The sequence below is a fragment of the Petromyzon marinus genome, chromosome 6 (assembly GCF_048934315.1).
Source record: "Petromyzon marinus isolate PM22_M1 ecotype Great Lakes invasive population chromosome 6, UKy_Petmar_22M1.pri1.0, whole genome shotgun sequence".
Taxonomy (NCBI): Eukaryota; Metazoa; Chordata; class Hyperoartia; order Petromyzontiformes; family Petromyzontidae; genus Petromyzon; species Petromyzon marinus.
Genome location: NC_133672.1, coordinates 11177901 through 11201579, shown reverse-complemented (window position 1 = coordinate 11201579; position 23679 = coordinate 11177901). Strand labels below are relative to the sequence as shown.

At 44.0% G+C, this 23679-nt stretch overlaps 1 protein-coding gene and 1 long non-coding RNA gene across 3 annotated transcripts in view; one reads left to right on the top strand and one right to left on the bottom strand.

Annotated features, from left to right (window-relative positions):
• PLCB1 (phospholipase C beta 1) overlaps positions 1-12378 on the bottom strand; it is a 196206-nt gene extending 183828 nt beyond the window's left edge. For both annotated transcript variants that reach the window (XM_076065044.1, XM_076065045.1), the window contains exons 1-2: positions 12058-12378; positions 4443-4520 (exon numbers count right to left, since the gene is read on the bottom strand). In XM_076065044.1, coding sequence (XP_075921159.1) covers positions 4443-4520; positions 12058-12156 — 177 coding nt within the window. In that variant the 5' untranslated portion in view covers positions 12157-12378. The remainder of the gene's footprint in view (positions 1-4442; positions 4521-12057) is intronic.
• A 128-nt stretch (positions 12379-12506) lies between these two features.
• Positions 12507-23266, top strand: LOC116939518 (uncharacterized). Its single transcript, XR_004402414.2, has 3 exons — positions 12507-12589; positions 17504-17703; positions 22346-23266. It is a non-coding gene; the product is annotated as an uncharacterized LOC116939518 (long non-coding RNA).
• Positions 23267-23679: the final 413 nt, after the last annotated feature.

Genomic DNA, 23679 nt, shown 5'->3' with positions numbered 1-23679 from the left:
TTGAATTAATCATAAGTCAATATTTAATTGAATAAAATCCTGCAATTAAAGTTGGCGGAGACAAACAAATGTTAAAAACAGGTTCTCAATACATTGAAATAATTGCAGGTGATTATCGTATTATCGTAATAATTTAGTGGGCTATGTCACCAAGGCTAAAACGTGTGTCGCAAGTTTAAAGTTATTTGTATGCCGAGGTAGAATAAACAAACACACACTCATTATCACAATATTGTATTGTGATACACATCGTATCCTTGTGCCGAGTACCTACTATTCTACATTCAGTTCAAACTATCTGCGCAAAAATGCAATTTGCACATTTACTGTATTACCCTTATATTCTGGACTCATCTGCAGACAAGAGGAGTAATCGAGAAATGGTGGCAAATTATTCCAATCATCCACAGTCATCCGATGATAATGATGTCTTCCGTGGTTAAGGAGTAAAACCCAGAAGCAGGAGCGAAATCATAATATTTTCTGTTTATCCACAGACAGGCGCCTAGACGACACAAACAATTTCCCCGGATAACAGGATTCGTGACCAAAGCCCCTCGCATTCAGAACGCTGGGTGTAATGGTCCGCAAACTGCACTTGCAATGCAGTGGTCGCTGGTTCAATCTACCGGCGAGACAGTTGAAGTAATGTCCACCCAGCAGTATAAATGGGCAAACCACAATTATTCGATTGGCAGTTCGCGTGTGGTTGGATAAAGTGCCAGTACTCTGACCTCTTCCAGAGGTCGCAGTAGTTGAAACAATGGTACAAGTTTATTAAATCACCCCTCCCCTCCTTCCCACCCCGGCCTCCGTTCACCCAGCAGTATTAATGGGTAAACAACAGTTTGTTGATAGGCAGCATGTGTGTGGGGGTGGGCGGTAGAGTAGTGGTTAGCGCATTGGGCAACGAACCAGTGACGATTATTTTAACCAGTCCTGGGCCTTCCCTAGGTCAACTCAGTCTCAAATGAGTACCGGGTAAACATTGCCACTGGGGAAACAAAGGCGGCCCGGCATGGAGCCGGCCACCCACGCCCTTGTGTGCGGTGCCAGTCTTCATAGGCGGTAGCTAACAGCACTTGCCTAAAAAAAAAATCTCTAAGGCAATATGTGGGATCTTTGTCTTGGGGGCTAAAGTGTGGGTACTCCCAGCTCTTTCAATATGTTTGGCCAGTGTGAAAGAATAGGCCAAAATACCATTTCGAGAGGCTATTATCAGCTTCCTCTAGTGGAGTCACTTCCACCAGCAGTAGCATGAGCAAGTAATTTCCGGGACTGAACCTTTCCTTAAACTTTTTACCCCCGGCTCACTATTGACACTACAGGAAGCAAATTAAGAGTGTGCCGTCGTCACATTAATCTTTAGCGTACAGATGCACACATGCACCATGTGTGTATACTGTACAAACTGATGTACAATGTGGACAATAAAAAAATGCAAACAATGTTGATGGGTGGTTTTATTTTTTTATCTTGCATGACAATGCTTCCATTCACATTGCTCACGGTTTACAGGCTGCAAATCTTTGACTGTGGGGTTAAAACATCTCAGCCTTACAACCCAGAACTGGCCCCTGGCAACAATTGTCTGTTAAAATAAAACCTCAGGGGATAGTCTGGGTTTTCTAATTTGTTCACAGAGAATCATACAAGATGCTGTTTTAGAAATGTAATTTTTGAGGCACTCTGGATATATTTCTTTAAACGGAGGTTTGCAAAAAAATAACGGTATGTATTAGTTATATACGATTGTGCACCACTGCCAATGTTTAGGTAGTACTACGAATGTTCCTGATTTTCAGATGAATCCAAAAAAATATCAGAAAATCTGGCCTAGATCCAAAAATGTTGCATGATAAAACATATATTTGTTTTGATTTCATCGGAATGTATGACATCACAGGGAATGACGCCACATATTACATCACATCTGTGTTGTTCCTGTCAAATTAGTGTCACATGGAATGGGGTGACGTCACCAGTGTTAGCGTGAAGACGCGTTACATTATTACATAATGTATACGATCCAAAATCCTCATTATATCTGCAATGGTCCTTAAAAATGTTAAATCCAAAATGTTTCAATTTCAATTTTATGCCAAATATAAATCATAAAAAACCTCACAATCTTCATAGCACATGCGCTATGAAGAAGAACCATTGCCTGAAGCGTTGCATATTGTATATTTTCCCTTCTATCCACGTAAATAGTGTCATTTACATTGCTTTTAGAGATAACAATTACTCTTCAAATAAAACAATCACCGAAACTGTGTGATGTTAGCCGTGGCTGGGCAATTAACTCGAGTGCAGCGCATAGTGTGCTAACTACCAGGCCACTGCTCCTTCCCAGGTTGATAGATTCAATTGCAAAATAATAATAAATAAGCAGATGGATCAATGGCCCTGTTATAATTGATCATACAAGTTAATTTTATTTTCTAATACCATACCAATGAAGGTAAAGTGTCCAGAACGTCTAAATCTACAAACTACACGATTTGTAATGTACAGAACATATTTTTAAAACGCAAACGTAAGTACAACAAATATTCAAATACCAAAAACATGTACATTTTTATAAAAAGACAATAATTACAAATAAATATAATAGATGTATATTTTCGTAGATTGGCCTAATGCTGTCTTGATAGGAATCATGGCAATATTATTTCCCCAATGAAAATCATGATGTTCAAGGGTCATTTTATATAATTGTACCTTTCAATGGTGCTCATTATTTTTTTATGACTTATCTTATTTTACGATAATGTGGGAAAAGATGGTGGAATACATTGTTTTATAATTTGAGCGGGTAAGGTCTGTGATACTTGGTATTGCTGAAATACATGACAATATTTATCATTGCTGACATTATAAATTATGATAATCATTTCCATTTCATTACACTGTATGCCATATAAGTATAGTAATAAAAGTAATGTTCAGCCCTTTATCAATACATTGTCAGGTGAAAGAATATACAACGTTATTTGAGTGGGAAGTCATAACTGCCATGACCTTCCTCCATTTCATTTAAACAGACAGAAATATATGCATTATCCACATTTCGCTTGACACGTTAAATGGGTTACATTAATATTCCCCCATATAATTTTATCTCCAGACATTTAATATTGCGTACAAAAGATGTGCAGCATATACATTACCTTCACATGACAGGTGACTATCCCAACATGGAGAGAATTGCCTTAACCTTGTTTGCCATTAAACAGTAGCTATTTTCTGCACGAGTAATGTCAATGCCAAATTGGAAATTGCCATAAACCACTCCCATTTGCAAAACGGAGAACATGTGATGATTCCCAACACTCATCCCACTAACGTGCAACTTTACACAACCAACGACTGTTTTTTATAGCAATACATTATATATATACAAATAATGTGGTGATGCTTTATTGGCAGTGGTGCACAAGCACAATCAACAACAACTCAACACATTCGTCAATAACACCATGTGGCCTTAAAATATAGAGAAAATCAGCAATGTTTCTGGCAATGGCCCGTCTTGATGGTGAGACAAAACAATTATTTCTAAAAGTTTTAAAATCAAACCAATTGTGCAATACAAAAATACCACGTAAAAATATGAAATAATATAATCACGTGCAATATGCTTGACATGTGGCCGATATTTATTTATTTTAAGGCAATGCTATTGACGAATGTGTTGAATCATTTTATATATACTGTATAAGGAGCGAGGTGTCCAACATAGCTTAGTATATATTTCCGTGACTTCATTCTGATGGAACTCACTTGTCAATTTTAACTTAAATACAACTCTGCACTGATCAGATCTGATAAACATTCTTTAAGCTAACTGTAATCAGATTAATGATCTGAAACATGTCACAATCAAATACTTGTCTAAGTTTATTCCAATTCCAATCTGATATTTTTTTCGATTTAGTTCAGATGAGATCCAATTATGAACCGAACCATTCATACACTAATCGTACACCAGTGCCTCCAATTGCCCTTTTAAACTATTATAAAGCATCACTTGCAATGCGCGAATGGGGTCAAAGTACATACAGTTGTATGTTGCACTGGGAGGTGCGAGATTTTTATCAGCAGAACATATTTACTGCAGATGATGTTTTATAACTGCAGTAAAAAAACATGCATCCCAGTTTGTACTTTCAATGCCATAATTGGCTTGTTTCTAAAAAAAAAACATCTGCACAGATTGTAAATAGCTTCACTTTTCCGCTCGGATAACTTTTATTAGTCACGTGATTTTCTCAGCAATGGTAATGTATGGAAATTGCCTTATTTGAATGTGCATATTGACATTCGTATAGCACGTGTGTTTTGTGATAATCTGCTGTGGTGGTTAGTAAACCAAACAAAAAGGGTTACCATGTCACACATCTAGAGGTATCATTCACACCACTGTCACACCCTCCTACCTTGTTCTGGTCCAACCAGTATAGGAAATGGCCATTCGGGTCCACTCTGAGTGTGACAGGCACACCTGCAGTCGAATCCTGTGGAACAGAAGTGAAAGGGCACAAGACGGGCGAGTGAGTTAGAAAGCCCCTAAACACGATCTAAACTTCTCTCATCCCAAACTGTATGACGATGATGATGATAATAATAAAGCAAACATTTCATTGAATTCCTCACCCATTTTTTTTTCCCAGCAACTATCAACAAAAGTTTTTTTCACCACCAGAATGTAATATTAAGGTTTGGATACTGAGAGAGACTATTGCAGATGCAGGTGTCGGGTACAGCAGCAAAAAAAGAAAAGTGAGTGGGCAAAAAAGGAAATGGGTAAGCACACATACGGATATGTTAATTATTTAGCCAAAGAAAGCCTGATTGAGTCTCAATACGTTTTGAGGAGGATCCTGCAAAGCAATGTTTGGGCGAAAACCATTAATAAGTGTTTTGTTTAATGTGGGAGGGAACCGGAGAACCCGGAGTAAACCCATGCATACAAAACGTGAAACTCAATACTGCCATACCCTGACCATGCCTACAATACCCCTGCAAGCCCCGGTGGATACCCATCGAAGCGCTCACGAGCCTCAATCTACTTTGCATCCGAGGTCTGGCGAGGTCAGGTGCATTTTGAGTGATCATAATCAGTTCGTGATTTTGTGTTTAGCGGCGATGATATTGACATATTTATTACATTTTCCAGAACAATGTGCGATAACGTGGCATAAAACACATATTTGGGGATTTTTTTGTTTGTTTGTATGTCTATAAAGACAGTATAGAGATTATAATAAATTGTATAATTTACGTAACAAAAAGTTCCAGCCAACAAGGCTATGGAGAGGCGAGGGTCACAGGTGATGAAGCTATGGAAGGGAGCAGAGTGGGGCTGGCTCATTGCATGGATTGCTGGCAATTGCAAGTTATTTGAATACTTTCACATTACAGCAATTACTTGAATAAATCCAACATCGCTATAACAGGTAAGGCAACTAGGCTTAAAGTGGTATACTGTATAGTGAATTTTGCAAATACGTACTAAAATAGTGAATTCGCCTCACACAAGTCCAATTTTCCATACATATGAAAACTGTGCAACGGCTTCATTTGAATATTCTTACGAGATAAAGCTTGACTTAAAGCTTTCGTGGCTGCAGGAATTCATATTCTTTAATTTATATTCTTTGGGCCTTTCGGTAAAGCCACGTAGATAGAAGCAATCATCATCAGGTGATGACGATTGCTTGTGTTGCGATCGAAACGTCGTGATATTGTGATTCTTTTTATTTTTTTCTATCCACGTGGCTTTACCGAAAGACCCAAAGAATATAAATGATTTTGAGATGTTAATTGGAGGATCGTGAGAGACGACTGCAGCATTGGGAGGGCTTCATCCAGAAGTAGATTGATCATGGCTGATTGTGATAACACATAATTTATTGTTTATGCTTTTACATCAATTGATGTTGTGATTAAGAATGCCATGCTCGTAAATGCTGCTTTACAGACCTAATGTGTAGGTAATGTATGACGCCAATATATAAAAAGGGCTGAGTGAAGCTATTTTTTTGTTTTGGCAAGCTCAAAGTCTTGTGACAACATCAGGTGAAACAGCCACAATGCATCCGAGGTCAGGCAATTGAACCCTGAAGCCAACATCACAAGCTTTATGCATCCCCCATGATTAAACCTGACGGACTGCTCCCTCCAGCCTATATATGCACTATAATACATATTTTATATGCATTACACACACACTTTTTATTATTCAATCGCGCTGTTGCGTTTCCTAAAGCGTTAGAGCGAGCAGTTTGAAATCCTGGTCGATTGTTGACCTGGCCAATCATCCATCCGAGGTTGATACAATTAGTGCCACTTTGTGGGGAAGTCAACAGTGGTTGTCCAATAGAAGACTCCCCCCCAAACATAACGTGGAATTTCCACTGCTTCAATGCTCATTTGCAAAATAAATCAACTTGTCTTTGACCTGTGTTTCGTTTCCATGAAAACCGACGTCGATAATAATGTTACCGTAGTTGATAAGCTTTCTTTGTGTGGCTACAATGTATTTGGAGCATGCTCTGCTGAACCGATAAAGTAAATGGTGAGCACACTAGCGCTTGTTACATTATGCATTCTTTAAATGTTAACTCACTGCAAATCATGTAGTCTGTTTTTTACTTGTAATTGTTAGTTTGGATAAATTATTATGGTGACCGTTTGTCGATTATTGAATGAAAGAGTTTATGTTATGCATGCATAGCAGATCATTCGGAAAATGTTGCATTGATTTATCAATTAATATTAGCGACTAAGCTTTGCTATACATGCTTCCAAGTGTGCGGGTGGAATTATTGATGCTGCAGGTATTTAATTCGTATACGTTGTAAGAAATTGGTTCACATGACTAGTGGCCGCTATATTCACCACAATAAAAAAATAAGTGTATGAAATTAAATTGTGATCCTGAAGCACTACGATTCTTCAGATCACCAGGGGTGGGGGAGGGGAGAATGAATCGTCACAAAAACTGCCTCATTTAATAATCATGAAAATATAACGTGCTGTAGGTAAAGGTTCAGCCCAAGAACAACCTGCTCACATCACTGCTAGCAGAAGGCCTCCACTAGAGGGGGCTCTAAACAGTTCCTTTAGGATATTTTAGCCTGCTCTTCCCTGCTGCCCAGATGTCTTGGAAGAGGTCAGAGTGATGGCGCTCTATCCTATCACACGCGATCTGCTGATCGATTAATTGTGGTGCACCATTTATACCGTTGGGTGGACATAACTTCAACTGCCGCGCCAGATGAACAAACCGGCGACCTCTGGATTGCAAGGCCAGTTGTATTAACTATTGCAGCACGGGATATAATCAACTAAACCTTTAAAGTATATTTTTTTAATGTGAAAGTGTAGAATGTGCTTCACTCAATTTCCAGATGAAAAGCCATCACGTTAGCCATACTCTCTCACCCGATTATTTTTGGCTTTCCAAAACGTCAAAGTGCCCTTCAACCATGGTAAAAAGTCAAGGATCATGCGCTGAATCTTATTCTCATTTATTTGTAGTTGTGAGAAAAATGTCGTGTGTGTGTGTGTGATATATTCGTGTTCCCTTCAAAAACAACAGTCACAGTAGTATACATTCACGTCCTAGCAATCGCGGATGACAAAACATTGCCTTTTTAATTAAATACTACAAAACAAAGAAAGTCATGGCAACAACACAAACAAATCACGTTCGTATTTGTCTCAGATATTCAGGGAATGGGACATTTTGCTGTTGTCCTTTGGGGATGTAATCAACTTAGTCTAACATGATAATTCTAACTTATTAAAGTAAGCGGCAATGAGATTTCTGCTTTTTTAAATATTAGCAGTAACTTACTGCTGGGTTGAGGTGAAGTGGAGGTTGTGGTAGTTTGCACGCTGTCGATGAACCTGGCGACCCAAGTTTTAATCCCGGCCACGGCTAACATCAGTGGCGAGTGATATCAGAGCCGTTCTTGCCTCTCCCCTCCCCTTCACCAACCAATACTGACCATTGTGATGAAATATGGTCAAAAAACCCCTTATATGAAGGCCTTCAATCATGGCGGATGGAGAATGGCACGGAAATTATTTATTTTAATGCTAGTTTAGTTGACTTACAATGAGTCACATTCCGTTTATAGGATTTTAATGCGATGGTGTATGTATCAGTATCATCATATGCATCAATGTTGTACCTGAATTAATTAAACAATGTTACTGACTCAACTATTTAATTTTAATAGTACTTACTTTATCAATGCCATCTCATCTATTATAATGCATTCACGCTCTTTCTTATGACAATTGTCTACATCCATTACATATATCTTATCTTATTTTATATTTATAGAGCACCTTCACTCAGGGCCCTTGACATAGTTAAAAATACGGTGACAGAAGAAAATGGTGTAGATATTATTCAGACATAGATCCACAGATTACAAGATGTTACAAATGATAACTAGATTGTATGTCTGCAAAAATAACTCACTTTAAATTGTATTTTATTCAAAACATCGAGTGCCGAGTATTAGAGTAGCAATGCATAAGCAAGCCTCAAGCATGGTGCTGCATATTGATATTGCAATACCTTATTGTCTATGTAAAACTCACCTCGAAAACTAGTCGGGGAACATTTCAGAAAAATATATATAATTAATGGCCAAGAATCATGACGAAGTGGCAGCCAAAGGATGAAATGTCTTCGAGACGGGAGACGTCCCGCAAAGAGATGGAGTATAGAAATTAGCTTTTGTGCACTAGTGCTAGGTGGATGATTACATCACGGGATTGGGAGAGATGGCGTTGGCTTGGGAGGCCTTCATCCAGCAGTGGATTAACCATGGTTGATGATAATGACAGTTGATGATTCACGTACTATAATGAAGGGCGTGTTTCTCATTAAATTCATCATCGGTGCAAAGGAAATGAGCGGGTGTGGTGACGCGTGCCTATAAAAACAACAACAGAGAGGCAGGGTTGGTGGATCGCGTTGAGATCATGTGCTTTGGTAATCCATCTGTTGGGGTAGAAAGGTAGTACGTAAAATGTTTTCTGGATACATCTGTGCTGGGCAGTTTGCACCAAGAAATGCAGTCTCAGGATGGCAGTGTGCGCACGACATCCTTGCACGATGTCGAGGCATTCTTTACGTTTAAAGTCGGCATTCACAAATTCGCCGGAAGTTTTTTTTCAGCGCTTTGTGACGTCACGTGCCAAGTGTTGGCCGTCGCGGGATATTACAAATCATCAACCCTTCCCCGACCCATGTCATTGATGCCCTGCAGCTCACACTCCACACAATCCTGCGAGGACAACGACCACGCATCTCAATTTCTGAAACATCAAATGGTTACATGCGATGGAAATGTCTGCATATACAGTATATATGCAGTATATATGCCTATGCACACAGGGTTTCATTTCAGCTGGAGCTGTCCGGGACTAATTTCTGGAAAATACTCCCGCCCTCCTGGCGTGGGCTTCGGGAGGTTAGGCATGGGGAGGGAGGGGGGGGGGGGTAGAGATCGAGAAATTAAGCCCTGTATGTACAGCACAGTATATAAATACTGTATAGAGGTTTCACATATTCTGGCAGTGTTCACTTGCACAGAGCGCGGCGGCAGGCATTTATCTGGCCGCTGCTGGGAAGAAGGATGAAGGGAAGGATGACACTGGCAGCACAACAACAGCACTTGAGAAACGGGCTGCGAAACCAGAATAGCTGCTTCTTTGGCTATGCCACCCCTAGTCATGCGAAGCGTTTGATGAAGCCATGCTTTCCCTGAAAAGGGTCTCTTAACACCACTACTGAGCACGTTGATCGACGCACAATCAGCAGTCACAAGTTTCGAGGCAACAATTGGCTCGAAATGCGTGCAGTGAGAATGCGTTGGCAAGTGGTTCATAAGCACGAACAATAAACAATGCAACGCGTTCGTCAATGGCACTGCCATAAAGAGCTACGTCTACGTAAAATAGGCGACGTTTTGGATAATCGCCTTCTTGTTTAGAGCAGAGATGGATATCTCCGCTTAAGTAAGGCAGGTTCACATTTGATCAGCAATGTATACCTCCGTGAGCTCGTGATACGTGCGCGGCGCGTGCCCTGGTAACGATTTATTCGTGAAGGGGCACGCCGTCTGCACTCATCACGTCTGTCCATCACCATCGGCCAGTTTCCATCCACTGCTGGGTTGAAGGCATAGCTGTTGCGCACAATGCTTATTGGCCTATTCATAGCCTCTATTGGCGTCCACAGTAGCCCGGCGTACTGTGTTCAACACTTGAACAAGAATAGCAGCAAATGCCTGGTAGTGCCAAGACAGACAGGGCAAAGGGGGGCGGGGGGCGAGTAGTCAGTGCAGTAGTACACCACCGTGCGCGTATACTGCGATTGAAGTGTACCAAATACAGAGGACTCGAGAGACAGAGGCGGGCACGGTCATTAAGTGGTGCAACCCTTTATGTCCGCCGCGGTGCGTGCTGCGGTCTAGTGTAATGCAATCGCGGCTATGGATTTATTGTCGCTGTATTCAGTTAGAATGAATGACGGTGAGCAAAGGCACACATCGACCGCGTGCCGTTCACGTCCATGACCACAAACAAACAATAAAACTCAACAAAACGAGATCCACCACGGAGCCTTTATAGCAGGCTGATGGAGCAAGTGCAGTTCGCGACCACCTTATGAAGCCCGGCCGGCACGGCCAACACGAGGAGGTGGGATGGCCAACACGAGGAGGTGGGATGGCCAACACGAGGAGGTGGGATGGCCAACACGAGGAGGTGGGATGGCCAACACGAGGAGGTGGGATGGCCAACACGAGGAGGTGGGATGGCCAACACGAGGAGGTGGGATGGCCAACACGAGGAGGTGGGATGGCCAACACGAGGAGGTGGGATGGCCAACACGAGGAGGTGGGATGGCCAACACCATGCCAGGACCCGCCTTTGTCCCCCCCCCCCCCCCCCCGACGTATCAGGAACTCATTTAACGCCGAGTCGACCTAGGGGAGGCCCAGGAGCGGTTCAGACAATCGCGACTGATATTATTGGTCATGATGCGGGTGCGTTGCGCAGTGCGCTCAGCACTAAACTACCGCTTGCACACGCGCGCCTCAGTGTCTGTGTGACCGCTCACGGCCAACACCAAGTGACGATTATCTGAACTAATACCGAGCCTCCCCTAGGTCAACTCAGCCTCAAATGAGTACCTAGGCCGGTGGGTAAACATCAGCACTGGGGAGACAAAGGCGCGCGGGCGTGGCGCTGGTCACCCACACCCCTTGTGTGCCGTGCCGGCATTCATGAAAGGTGATCGCTCAGGGCACTTGTCCCCAACAGTCTGTAAAAGGGACCTTTGTCTTTGTGTTTCTACATAGACAAAGGCGCCCCCCCCCCCGGATCACTAAAGGCTACACGGGGGACCTAACCACAAAGACAAAGATCCCCTGTATAGCCTTAACGCACTTTTGGGGCAAGTGCCGTTAGCGAGCACCTATGAAGGTCGGCCACACACAGACGCGCAGTAAAAGATCGCCTCGTTTCGGCGGGGGGACGGACTGACTGCCGTGTGTATCTTGTTGACAAACACTTGTCGCGCCGGGCAAAAAAAACAACAACAACTAACTAACAAACTACCGGCACAAGCAGAGCGCCCCCCCAAAAAAAAAAACCGGTGTCAAATTCAGCTGACGGCAAGGTTCGTCTTGGAATGTTGTGTTGTTGTTTTAACAAAGCCAACCCGAGCGCAAGAATAACCAACACACACACACGCACGCCTCTCTGGCTGCGTGCTGGCCGTGTGGCTGCGGCAGCGTTAGTTCAACAAGCAGCGCACGGAAGCGCGCAACACAGCCCACCAGACAACCACGCACACAGCCACCACGGCGTGGGATATTGATCATCATCAACATCTCTCGCTCGCTCGCTCTCTCAGGTCGCGGACAGCGACGGCCAGCAGAACGCACAAGTAGGGTGGAGAGGGGGGGGGGGCAGGGTGGAGAGGGGGGGGGGGCAGGGTGGGTTGCTAATGCTACTCACGTCGTCCCACTTTATAAACTTGTTTCCTTTCTTGAGGGCGTCTGGAACGCCGATCTGCTTGAGCTGTAGGGCGTGCACACCCGCACGAGCCCCGGCCATGTCAGCAGTCGAGCAGCAGCAGCAGCAGAAGCCGCCAAGCGAGGAGCAAAGAGCAAGCGAGGAGGGAGTTGCAGAGAGAGAGAGAGAGAGCCGGGGGTGTAGAGAGATAAAGGGCAGAGAGAGAGAGAGAGAGCCGGCGGTGGTGGTGGTGGGGGGGATGTACTCCCAATGACGGCTGGTTGCGAGTGAAGGAGACTGCCGTGCACTTGCGGATGCCCGAGCGCTCTTACAGAGACGCTCGCCACCACGCTCGTCACAACGCGCTTAATATTCACGAGGCGCCTACGCGCAATGAATATTAATCGCCACCTGTGATTTTGCTCCCCCAGCCCCTCTCTCTCTCTCTCCTCTTTGACGTCGGTCACACACTACCTCGCAGTCGCTCCAATCGGCGTGCATTGTCGACGGCAGTTGTTGCTGTGTAATGCCGCTGGTGAGGTTTGCATTCGCTGAACACGGAATAGAGAGCCCGGCGTAGCTTCTGTCGTTATCAAAAGCGCGCGTCGCACTAAGCGGGGTGGTGTACCTGGACTTGTAATGCACACCTGTGTGAGTGCAGCCTGTCGGTGGACGCTTGATTCATGCTTTGATTTCTGCATTTCAATGGGATATCACGTCTCAGTCCCGAAATAGTTACCGTAACAGCGGCCCGGTGGTTATTGTGGCTCGCCCCCATGATTTGTATTGTCCTCATGATGATGCTGCTGCTGCTGCCATGGTGTCTGTGATGGTCTGTGTGTGTGGTGGCCCTGTGCGGAGCCGGTAGCATACTGGTGAGCGCGTTGCGCTGCGAATCCGCTCACGGCCACCAATACCAGTGACGAATTATCCGAACCGGCCGTGGTGCTCCCCTACGTTGGCTACAGCTTCGAATAAGCACAGTATCTGGTGCGGTGGGTTTAAACATCGTCACGTGTGAGAAAGGTGGCCGGACGTGGTGCTGTGGAGTGGGATGCTGACAGAACTTGTCCCTAGAGTCTGTTAAGGTTATACAGGAGATATTTGTCTTTGTGGAGGTGTGTGTGTGCTTGGGAAAATATGGAAAGTATCTTACGGCGATAATCCCTCCTCCGAGTCCACTGAAATTAGAAAGTACTGCATCATAACTTTAGCCTCTATGACTATCAATACATTTCAAAACTAAGTCGATTAGAGCTCACAAACATAATTCGCGTGTTTCAACGATCATATTCAAATTATGATAATGTGTGCAATTACTGCATGTCAATATTACGCATTACCACCCACATAATTTGTTTGTTCTACCTTGATAGGACACGGTAGGAATGTTTTTTTTTATATATATAATCTTCGTATACAGTTTGGTTTATTTTGAAGTACCCTGTGAGCCAAGAAGCTCTGAAATCGGACTTCATCAACAAAAACAATACCGCTTATCGACAAGTCACAGTACAAAATCAATCAATAATAAACAATAACAGACAATACAAATAAATAATTGCTCGAAAATCATAATCCAATATAGAAAAAAATAAAGAAAATTTTAGTTAAATATAGATTTTGATTTAAAGCTTTCGTGACTGCAGTAATTCATATTCTTAGTTCTTTCGGTAAAGTCACGTTGAAGGGAAACAATAAAATAATAAAATATATATAAATCAATAAAAATTATCACGACGTTTCGACCATAACACAAACGGTCGTCATGTTATGGTCGAAACGTCGTGAGAATTTTTATTGTTTTATATATATTTTATTATTTTATTGTTTCCCTTCAACGTGACTTTACCGAGAGAACTAAGATTATAAATATAGATTATCAAATACGACGCTATATCTCTAAAAATACTCAATTGAATCTGCCATAGTATACGGTTAAGCATTTCTACATATGTATATCCATCTAAAATAATAGGGATACATTATAGAGAAAACTTGTATTTCAAAGTCTCTCCACGTGTCCCACCAAGCTCAACATGCGTTTTAAAATATTTTAACATCCTCGAAAGATACGAAGCCAACTCAATCACCTGTTGAGAACAAAGTAAGAGGGCCATTATAGATGAGTGGGGTATTTATAAATGGGTTAGCTCTTTTTTTTTATTCAATTTAAGTTTATTAAATAGACAATATTCTACGAAAACAACCTTTATAAAACTGGAGTAAATGTGCAGTCGGAACGTTTAATCTAAAAGTCATTTTGTACGCGTCGATTGTTAGTCGAATATATACATAGAACATCGTGCGATATAGATTGTACTGGAATAAAGAAATCTATTTTGCATTCTAATGCGGCATCTTAACGGCCGTATCTGTAATTGCGTTTATGGGGACGCAGAAGTGATGTCAGCTGCTCATGATAAAATAATACTGGCTAGTCGCGCCCTCTGCCGAGATAATTGGCAAGTCCTTTATACATTATCATTGCGCTGGAAACAATTGGATATGTCAATACGGTAATATAATAGGGAGTGCTGCACGTCGATGACATTTCATGTCTTAGATAGCACGTTGGTTGAGCCACTGATCAAATTCGTGTAAAAAATTGTAAGCAAAAGCTGTGCCAATCCTACGTATATGCGACGTTAGTCACTCACTGCACGGGATACTGTCACCGATAATCGGCAAGGGCCAACATTGGACTTACAATTGAGAGGTCGCCGCTTGTGCGATCTCCTGGCGCGGCAGTTAAATCAGTCTGTACGTTTATTGAATCCCTTCCGGCTCGTCCATCTAGTAGTATAAATGGGTACACAACAGTTCGTGGATCGGCACGTCGCGTGTGAGTATTCCCACCTATCCAGGATATGTGGAGGAGTAGGCCAAAGTCCGTCTACAGAGGTTCTCTACAGCTCCCTATCATTGAGGTAATTCTGCCAACAGTGGCGTGAGTCGGTCATTGCAAAGCTGTACCTTGGTTTTGAGTCGCTACACACAAATGCAGAGTTTTACAGTTTTAGATAAATGACGAATGGATTCTCGATGGAGCAAAATGGTTATGTCTCCTTTTTATATGTTTCTCCACGTAAAAATATAAAACATATCTTACATAACCAGTCGGCAGTACGGCCTTCTGGAAATACCTAATTTCTGCAGCCTTGAATAAGTGCCAGCAAACTCTGGAGCGGCTTCGACATAAGAGTGTGGATTCTATATGGGTAGTGTCTGCATCCAAAGTAGCGTGTTGAAGGTGATCGCTTGACTTCGGTGACTAATAATATCCATGTTAGAGACTTCAAGCCAACATGACCTAAACGCTGAGTGTAAACCTTCGAACGTGGATTTTAGCAACCTCACTCACGAAACCTCGTAGTCTTTCGAGGCCGTCGCCGCCTTGCACAATCGCCGATTGGAGGAACGAGTCCATGCCCTGGCGATCAGGAGAGATCCTATTGCCCTGCTTGTCCTGGCGCAGTCAGCCAGGTGTTACGTGGGCGACCAAAACGGACAACAAACTAGACACCAAAAAAGCAGTTCTAAAGAAACGAGTTTTCAATCTAGATTTAAAATTGCATAGCTCCAGTGGCTTCCTAATATTGACGGAAGAGCTTTACGGACGGCTGCAGAAAGTGCACGATGCAGTGACCACCGTCTTTGTTTGAGGGCTAGCCAAAAGCCGCTGTTGCGAGGATGACCAGAGTTCGCGTTACGATTTATGCTCCTTTACGAGACCAGCAAGGTATTTTCTTAATTTGTCACAAGCCCTTTGTGTGTATTGAGTGCCGCCTTATAATGTATTTGTTCAGAAACTGGAAGCCAATGCAGCTTGGCGAACACTGGAAGGACATGGTCGGATCTTGCGGTACCCTTCATGACACGTGCCAAATAATTTAGTACACCCTGTAGCTTTGTAATGTTTTTGCCAGACGTCCAGTAGAATAGTGAGTTGCAATATTCGAGCTGTGTCGATACTATGCTATACACGCCACCGTGTTGGCTATGTTGCAAATGTGTCGTAGAGCCGAAAATTAAAATTGCAATACCTGACTATATTTTGCAAGTGGTGATCAAAAGACATTCTCTTCGAGTATTGTGCCAAAGCTCTTTAGATGAGTAGAAAACTGAATACTGGAGTCTGTGACCGCTCCACCTGCTCCCTCCACAAATGTTTTCGCCTGAGTCTGAGTGCCAACGAGCAAACTCAGAATTCCTTATTCTTTCAAAACCACTTTACGCCTAGAATTTGCGGCGCATGTGGAATGATTGTAGGTGGTCAAAGTCGCACTGAGTTAATGTCCATGTCTCAGATGCATGAATCGGCACCGACAATATCGATCACACGTACAGCCGCAATTCTATCTGAAGGCAGCGATGCATTTGGCATGAGACACATGAAAGGCCATTCTTAATGCAGCTCGCTGCCATTCCGATGCCGACGCTTGCTTTCTGCTCGAGAGCCGCTGAGCGAGTCTTGCAGGTTACCAAGATAAATGAGCTGCTAAACGCTTACGACCATCTGGTCATTCATGGCCGGGTTCGGCGCTGCTGGCCCAGCACCCATACTCTGAATCGTAATGTTGACCCGTGAAGAGATGTGTAGCCCTAACTTTAAGTATTCGTCCTCAATTGCCATCAACTTATGAGACTCTCGACTGGGATCCGTTATCCATTGCACCAATATCACCCATCGACCGCCGGTGTTTAATTCAATCTGGTGTCGGAATTGTGGAGAGTTGTATGGCCGGAGCCAGGTCACCAATGCCTACATATAAAATGTAATGCGTGTTAATTATTGATTCTATTTCTGAATATATTTTTATGGTTTATTTATACGACGCACACAGAGTGGCTTCGACATAAATTATGTGGCTAACTGGGAGTTCCGAATGGAAATGTATTTTCATAGTGACGAAACTGATATCACAAACAATGTGCTATTTACAAATGTTGTGTGTTGTTTGAAACCTTTGCTCATAGGCGTAGGCATTTACTACAATTATACGAGATTACGTATAATTGAGTTTATACCGCGTAAATACGACACTACATCAACAGGTAAGTGTTGTCTAACGAGCTGAAAACCGAGCGACTTTGTGGGCAACACGTTAGGGATTAAAACGATGCGTTAAGAACGCAATGTACTGACTACAGCACAGCGCCTCTCAATCTTTTTTGGCTACTGTAAGACACCCCTCAAATATGACGTCAAAAAGCTCTGCCCCCCCCCCCCAATCATATTTCCCTTTTTTAAATAAAACATGCTTCAAATCGCTTTAAACTATTTTCATTGTAGTGCGTATTTAATGTGGCGCTGCACTCTGATGTTGTAGGAGAAAACATTTATTAAAAAGTCTATTTAATTAAGTAGAACGTGTTGTCTACATTTATTTAAAGTTGCGCATTTTGATGTGACGTCACATTTCTCTCCCCCACCCCCCCCCCCTAGGTGCGTGACGTCATTTATGGACGGCCCCCGTAACGTTCCGTGGTATTGAAGCGGGGTTGAGAGTTCTCGAACAAAGCTCTCGGTCTAGAGGTCGACGATCTTCGTCCCGCGGGGTTGCCGGGCCTCGCCACTCTCCGTGATCCGAGCCGCTGCTGCTCCTCCGGATCGAGAGGAGCCAGTTGAGGTGATTCGGGCACCTGGTAAGGATGCCCATCCCCACCCCTACTCCCCCTGGAACTCTACTGGGCATGTCCCACCGGGGCGGAGACCCCGGGGCCGTCCCAGGACACGTTGGCGGGACGATGTCGCTCGGCTGGCCTGGGAATTCCCCAGGAAGAGCTGGAGTCTGTGTGTGGTTTAGTCGTGGTGTGTGGTGTAGTCGTGGTGAGTGGTGTAGTCGTGGTGTGTGGTGTAGTCGTGGTGTGTGGTGTGTGGTGTAGTTGTGGTGTAGTCGTGGTGTGTGGTGTGTGGTGTAGTTGTGGTGTGTGGTGTAGTCGTGGTGAGTGGTGTAGTCGTGGTGTAGTCGTGGTGTAGTCGTGGTGTGTGGTGTAGTCGTGGTGTGTGGTGTAGTCGTGGTGTGTGGTGTAGTCGTGGTGTGTGGTGTAGTCGTGGTGTAGTCGTGGTGTGTGGTGTAGTCGTGGTGTGTGGTGTAGTCGTGGTGTGTGGTGTAGTCGTGGTGTGTGGTGTAGTCGTGGTGTGTGGTGTAGTCGTGGTGTAGTCGTGGTGTGTGGTGTAGTCGTGGTGAGTGGTGTAGTCGTGGTGTGTGGTGAGTGGTGTAGTCGTGGTGAGTGGTGTAGTCGTGGTGAGTGGTGTAGTCGTGGTGTGTGGTGTAGTCGTGGTGTGTGGTGTAGTCGTGGTGTGTGGTGTAGTCGTGGTGTAGTCGTGGTGTGTGGTGTAGTCGTGGTGAGTGGTGTAGTCGTGGTGAGTGGTGTAGTCGTGGTGTGTGGTGAGTGGTGTAGTCGTGGTGAGTGGTGTAGTCGTGGTGAGTGGTGAGTGGTGTAGTCGTGGTGTGTGGTGTAGTCGTGGTGAGTGGTGTAGTCGTGGTGTAGTCGTGGTGTGTGGTGTAGTCGTGGTGTAGTCGTGGTGTAGTCGTGGTGTGTGGTGTAGTCGTGGTGTAGTCGTGGTGTAGTCGTGGTGTGTGGTGTAGTCGTGGTGAGTGGTGAGTGGTGTAGTCGTGGTGTGTGGTGTAGTCGTGGTGTAGTCGTGGTGTGTGGTGTAGTCGTGGTGTGTGGTGTAGTCGTGGTGTGTGGTGTAGTCGTGGTGTGTGGTGTAGTCGTGGTGTAGTCGTGGTGTGTGGTGTAGTCGTGGTGTAGTCGTGGTGAGTGGTGTAGTCGTGGTGTGTGGTGTAGTCGTGGTGTAGTCGTGGTGAGTGGTGTAGTCGTGGTGAGTGGTGTAGTCGTGGTGAGTGGTGTAGTCGTGGTGTAGTCGTGGTGTGTGGTGTAGTCGTGGTGTGTGGTGTAGTCGTGGTGTGTGGTGTAGTCGTGGTGTAGTCGTGGTGTGTGGTGTAGTCGTGGTGAGTGGTGTAGTCGTGGTGTGTGGTGTAGTCGTGGTGTAGTCGTGGTGTGTGGTGTAGTCGTGGTGTAGTCGTGGTGAGTGGTGTAGTCGTGGTGAGTGGTGTAGTCGTGGTGAGTGGTGTAGTCGTGGTGTGTGGTGTAGTCGTGGTGTAGTCGTGGTGTGTGGTGTAGTCGTGGTGAGTGGTGTAGTCGTGGTGAGTGGTGTAGTCGTGGTGTGTGGTGTAGTCGTGGTGTGTGGTGTAGTCGTGGTGTAGTCGTGGTGTGTGGTGTAGTCGTGGTGTGTGGTGTAGTCGTGGTGAGTGGTGTAGTCGTGGTGAGTGGTGTAGTCGTGGTGTAGTCGTGGTGTGTGGTGTAGTCGTGGTGTGTGGTGTAGTCGTGGTGTAGTCGTGGTGTGTGGTGTAGTCGTGGTGTGTGGTGTAGTCGTGGTGAGTGGTGTAGTCGTGGTGAGTGGTGTAGTCGTGGTGAGTGGTGTAGTCGTGGTGTAGTCGTGGTGTGTGGTGTAGTCGTGGTGTAGTCGTGGTGTAGTCGTGGTGTAGTCGTGGTGTGTGGTGTAGTCGTGGTGTAGTCGTGGTGTAGTCGTGGTGTGTGGTGTAGTCGTGGTGTGTGGTGTAGTCGTGGTGTGTGGTGTAGTCGTGGTGAGTGGTGTAGTCGTGGTGTGTGGTGTAGTCGTGGTGTAGTCGTGGTGTGTGGTGTAGTCGTGGTGTATGGTGTAGTCGTGGTGTATGGTGTAGTCGTGGTGTAGTCGTGGTGTGTGGTGTAGTCGTGGTGTGTGGTGTAGTCGTCGTGTGTGGTGTAGTCGTGGTGTGTGGTGTAGTCGTGGTGTAGTCGTGGTGTGTGGTGTAGTCGTGGTGTAGTCGTGGTGTAGTCGTGTGGCCAGGGGAAGGGAGGTCTGGACCGTCCGACTCAACACGCTGCTGCTCACCAGGACAAGCGGATTGAGAAAAGAACGAACGAGTACCAAACCTTGCCTAACCCAACATTGTTCTGAGAAATGAATGTATGAATAATAAACATCAATATTTGAACAAATTGTCCATTTTGTGTGGTCTCCTAACTGGCAAGCGAATAACTAATTCAGCGGACGCTCTGCATGCACGGCGTAATTGGTTCACGCTCGCTGGTTACTCTTGGAAACCACATTGTTTACGATCTATGAGTTGATAAATATATTTTACATATATTGTTTTTACCTTTCTAGGTTACCATATGGTTACCATATGGATTTCAAATGTATCAGTTATTTTACATCCGCAGATTCATACTTGATTATTCACCAATGACTCTCATGCATGATATAATGTACCATTTATAAATCACCACGCGTACCTCCGGGGACATTGCCACGTACCTCACAGGGGGTCCGCGCATTCCCGATTCAGAACCACTGGACGAGATGTCGTATAGACATATTGGGCTTCGTCAGTGCTGTACCGCAGCACTGTGCTGCCCTCTGGTGATTACAAATGTACGTGCAGTTCAAGTCGTCATCACCAGTCACTGCACTGCTGGATCTAGTTCCTCCCCAAGTCGTCGCAATCTCTTACCTGTCCAATCCGCCTAGCAGCTGCAAACGAGCTGGCTTGTGAATTGAATTGCAATAATTCACCCCCCCCCCTCCAGTGATGCCACAAAGAATGTGTGAATGGCTACATGAAAACTTTTATTTTGAACAATTCTTCATGTGTGGTGACGACAGGAATGTACCGTACTGCATTTTACTCTCGCCACCATGGACATGATTGAATCCACACAGAATAATCACGAGGGTCATTGTGTGGGGAAATCGCAAACAGTGGATTCACACCATTGCCGCCGCCTCGATTCCTCTGTCTCTCCACATAAACAGAATAAAAGTACTGTATTCCTGAACACAGATTACCTGTTGGCCAACGTCCTTCTGTGAGTGTACAGTTTCAGCAGCATTCAGTACAAGCAGTCATTTGACCAGTTAACGATATACAGTGGCTCTTTAGAATACCTGCTCAATTCAAATATTGTGAAGTGCCAGATGTTATAGGCAAGGACCCTCTCTTTAAGAACTAGCAGTTGCCTAGCTATGATTCAAGAAATCCTAACTGCTGATGATAAACTTATGTCGAAACCAGTTCAGAGTTTGTTTGTGCTGAATTAATCATGTTGAAGTAAAGCATCACCAGAAGGCTGTTCGACTAATGCGTTGTGTAATAAATACTTTTATTTTATTTTTCATAATAGAAAATTATTAGGAGGAGCTCATCATGCCGGCCAACACTTAATGCCATTATACCTCAAAGCCGCTTCTGGTCGGCATTGTGATTTTTTTCAGCTGATTATTTCCTCCAAGTTTTGCTCTGAAAAGTTATAAAAACACGAGTGCTGTATTTGACAAAGTCAAACAACTTCTCAACTTGCGAGTCATAGGTTTTTCTTCATACTGTCCTGTAAGAGGAAACCAGTTTCATGTTAGTCTCTGCATTCACGTGACTGGTGATGGCATTGTTAAGCGCTCCGTTGAGCAGGAACGACAGTAAGGCCGTGCAAACAGCAGGACATGTTATATATCAACTCATACTTTTAACAGTGCGCATTACAGATCACACGAATACAATAAGCTGTGTATAATATTACATGTATTATCCATCAGCTGTAAAATACGAATATTGTATTATCCAGTATATATTACAGAGTGAATTATGTATTTAATGTATTTAACTTAAATATTAAATTAAATGTCATTCATGCACCTCGCCCTACTTATTTGCTAACTTTTCATAAAAGTGAGCTTGGGCAGGAGACATTGCAAGAAAGAATGATGGCCTTCTGAGACGCATTCCAAGGAATGTAATTCTAATGCATCTCGGAGGACATCCGTCGAGGAGAAGGAGTGATTAAATAAGTTCATGTGCAGATGCTGGGTTGTTACATTGTGGGAGATGGAAACAGCTTGGGGAGACTTTCATCCAACAGTGGATTCACTATTTCTTATGGCTTAAACGACGAAACTGAAAGTAAAATGATCAGGGCTGGCATTAAATATCAGGGTCAGCAGTTAGCATAATCTTTTAAACATAATATATTGTAGCGCGTACCGCTTTAGGGAAAACTTAATTTAATCATGAAAAACATAGCAAGGTAATCTAATACGGTTTTCAATCATTTCATATCATTTGTCATTACATTATAGATGGATCGGAAACAGGAACAACGAAACATTAAATAAAATGTAACAGAAACTGAAATGTGTGCAAATAAGCACTGCTGTACGTATTCTCGGAATTAAAACGAGAAACAGAGGAACGCGCACAATGCATCAGAAACAATTTCCAAATGACATTATTGACTGATTCAGAAAGTGTGCAGGGATCATCTCGTAGAAATGACGGCAGATGGACGAGACTGGGGATGAAACAAGAGCCAAAATGGACAAGGCACGCGCAAGAGGACAACCACCGTCCACCAGGGAGTGACAATGAGATCAGCTCATCTGCAGGAGCTAACGTGGACGTTGACATCGATAGGAGCGTGACCTTCATCCAGCAGTTGACAGAACAAAGTTTATAACGATGATGGATGGTTGTCGTGTTGGTATTGCAACAGCCAGTATGATATTTTTTTTAATGAAAATGTAATTCATTACTTTATCTGATAAGCAACATTTCTTTAGAATGTTTACGTCGCTCTTTCCAGCAGTTAATAATAAAAAACACCGAAAACATGGAAAGATCATCGATGTTCAGTTCCCATATTTTTAGTGTACGTCAATGTTTTCAACAAAAACAGCGTTTGATATAACGAAATGTTTTTTTGTATGTCCCATTTTATTTAACAAAATAGATACGCATCTAATGTCTCCATATCTCTCCCAAAAAAGTATTCCCTCTTGGTTCCACGGGTTTTCTGGGAGTAAATTTCAGCAGCATGGTTTCTGGACCGGTTTTGACTTACAGAATCTCATCAGCAGACACGATTTCTTTCTTGAATCAATGCCGGTGAGTGATAGCGCTTTATAAAATTAGATTAGATTAAGATATGAGTCAGGATCAGGCTTGCTCAAATCAGTGCTGGTTAAACTTACTAGATGTTAAAGGTATACGGTTCAGGGTCAAACTTCCAGATGTTAAAGATATGTGTCAGGGTCAAACTTGCTTGATTGAATGGCGGTAAACTTCCAAATGTTAATGGCAAGACCGTTTCTTTAACATATGGGCCAGGATTAGGCTTGCTTGCTTGCTTGAATCAATACCGGTGAAAAGCCAGATGTTCCAAGCCAGAACCCTCTGTTTCAAGATATGGGCCAGGCTTGCTCACTTGAATCATTGGCCAGTGAACTTCCAGATGTTAAGAGCCAATGGACCACCTCCGTGAGATATGACTCAAGGTCAAGACCCTCTGCGTACCTTAATGGCTCGAGGTCAAGACCCTCTCTCTAAGATTGGATGGTGCTCATCCTTGCTTCCGTTTGATCCGTGTCACGCGGCAGCGTCATTTTCGCAGCCCAGAGCGCGTAACTTCCCCAATGCCCTCACCACACACAAAAAAACAAAGATCCCCCATATAGCCTTAACAGACTGTAGGGGCAAGTGCTGTTAGCGAGCAGCAATAGCCAGCACAGAACACGAGGGGGTGAGTGGCCAGCACCACGCCCGACCACCTTTGTCTCCCGAGTGGCAATGTTTACTACAC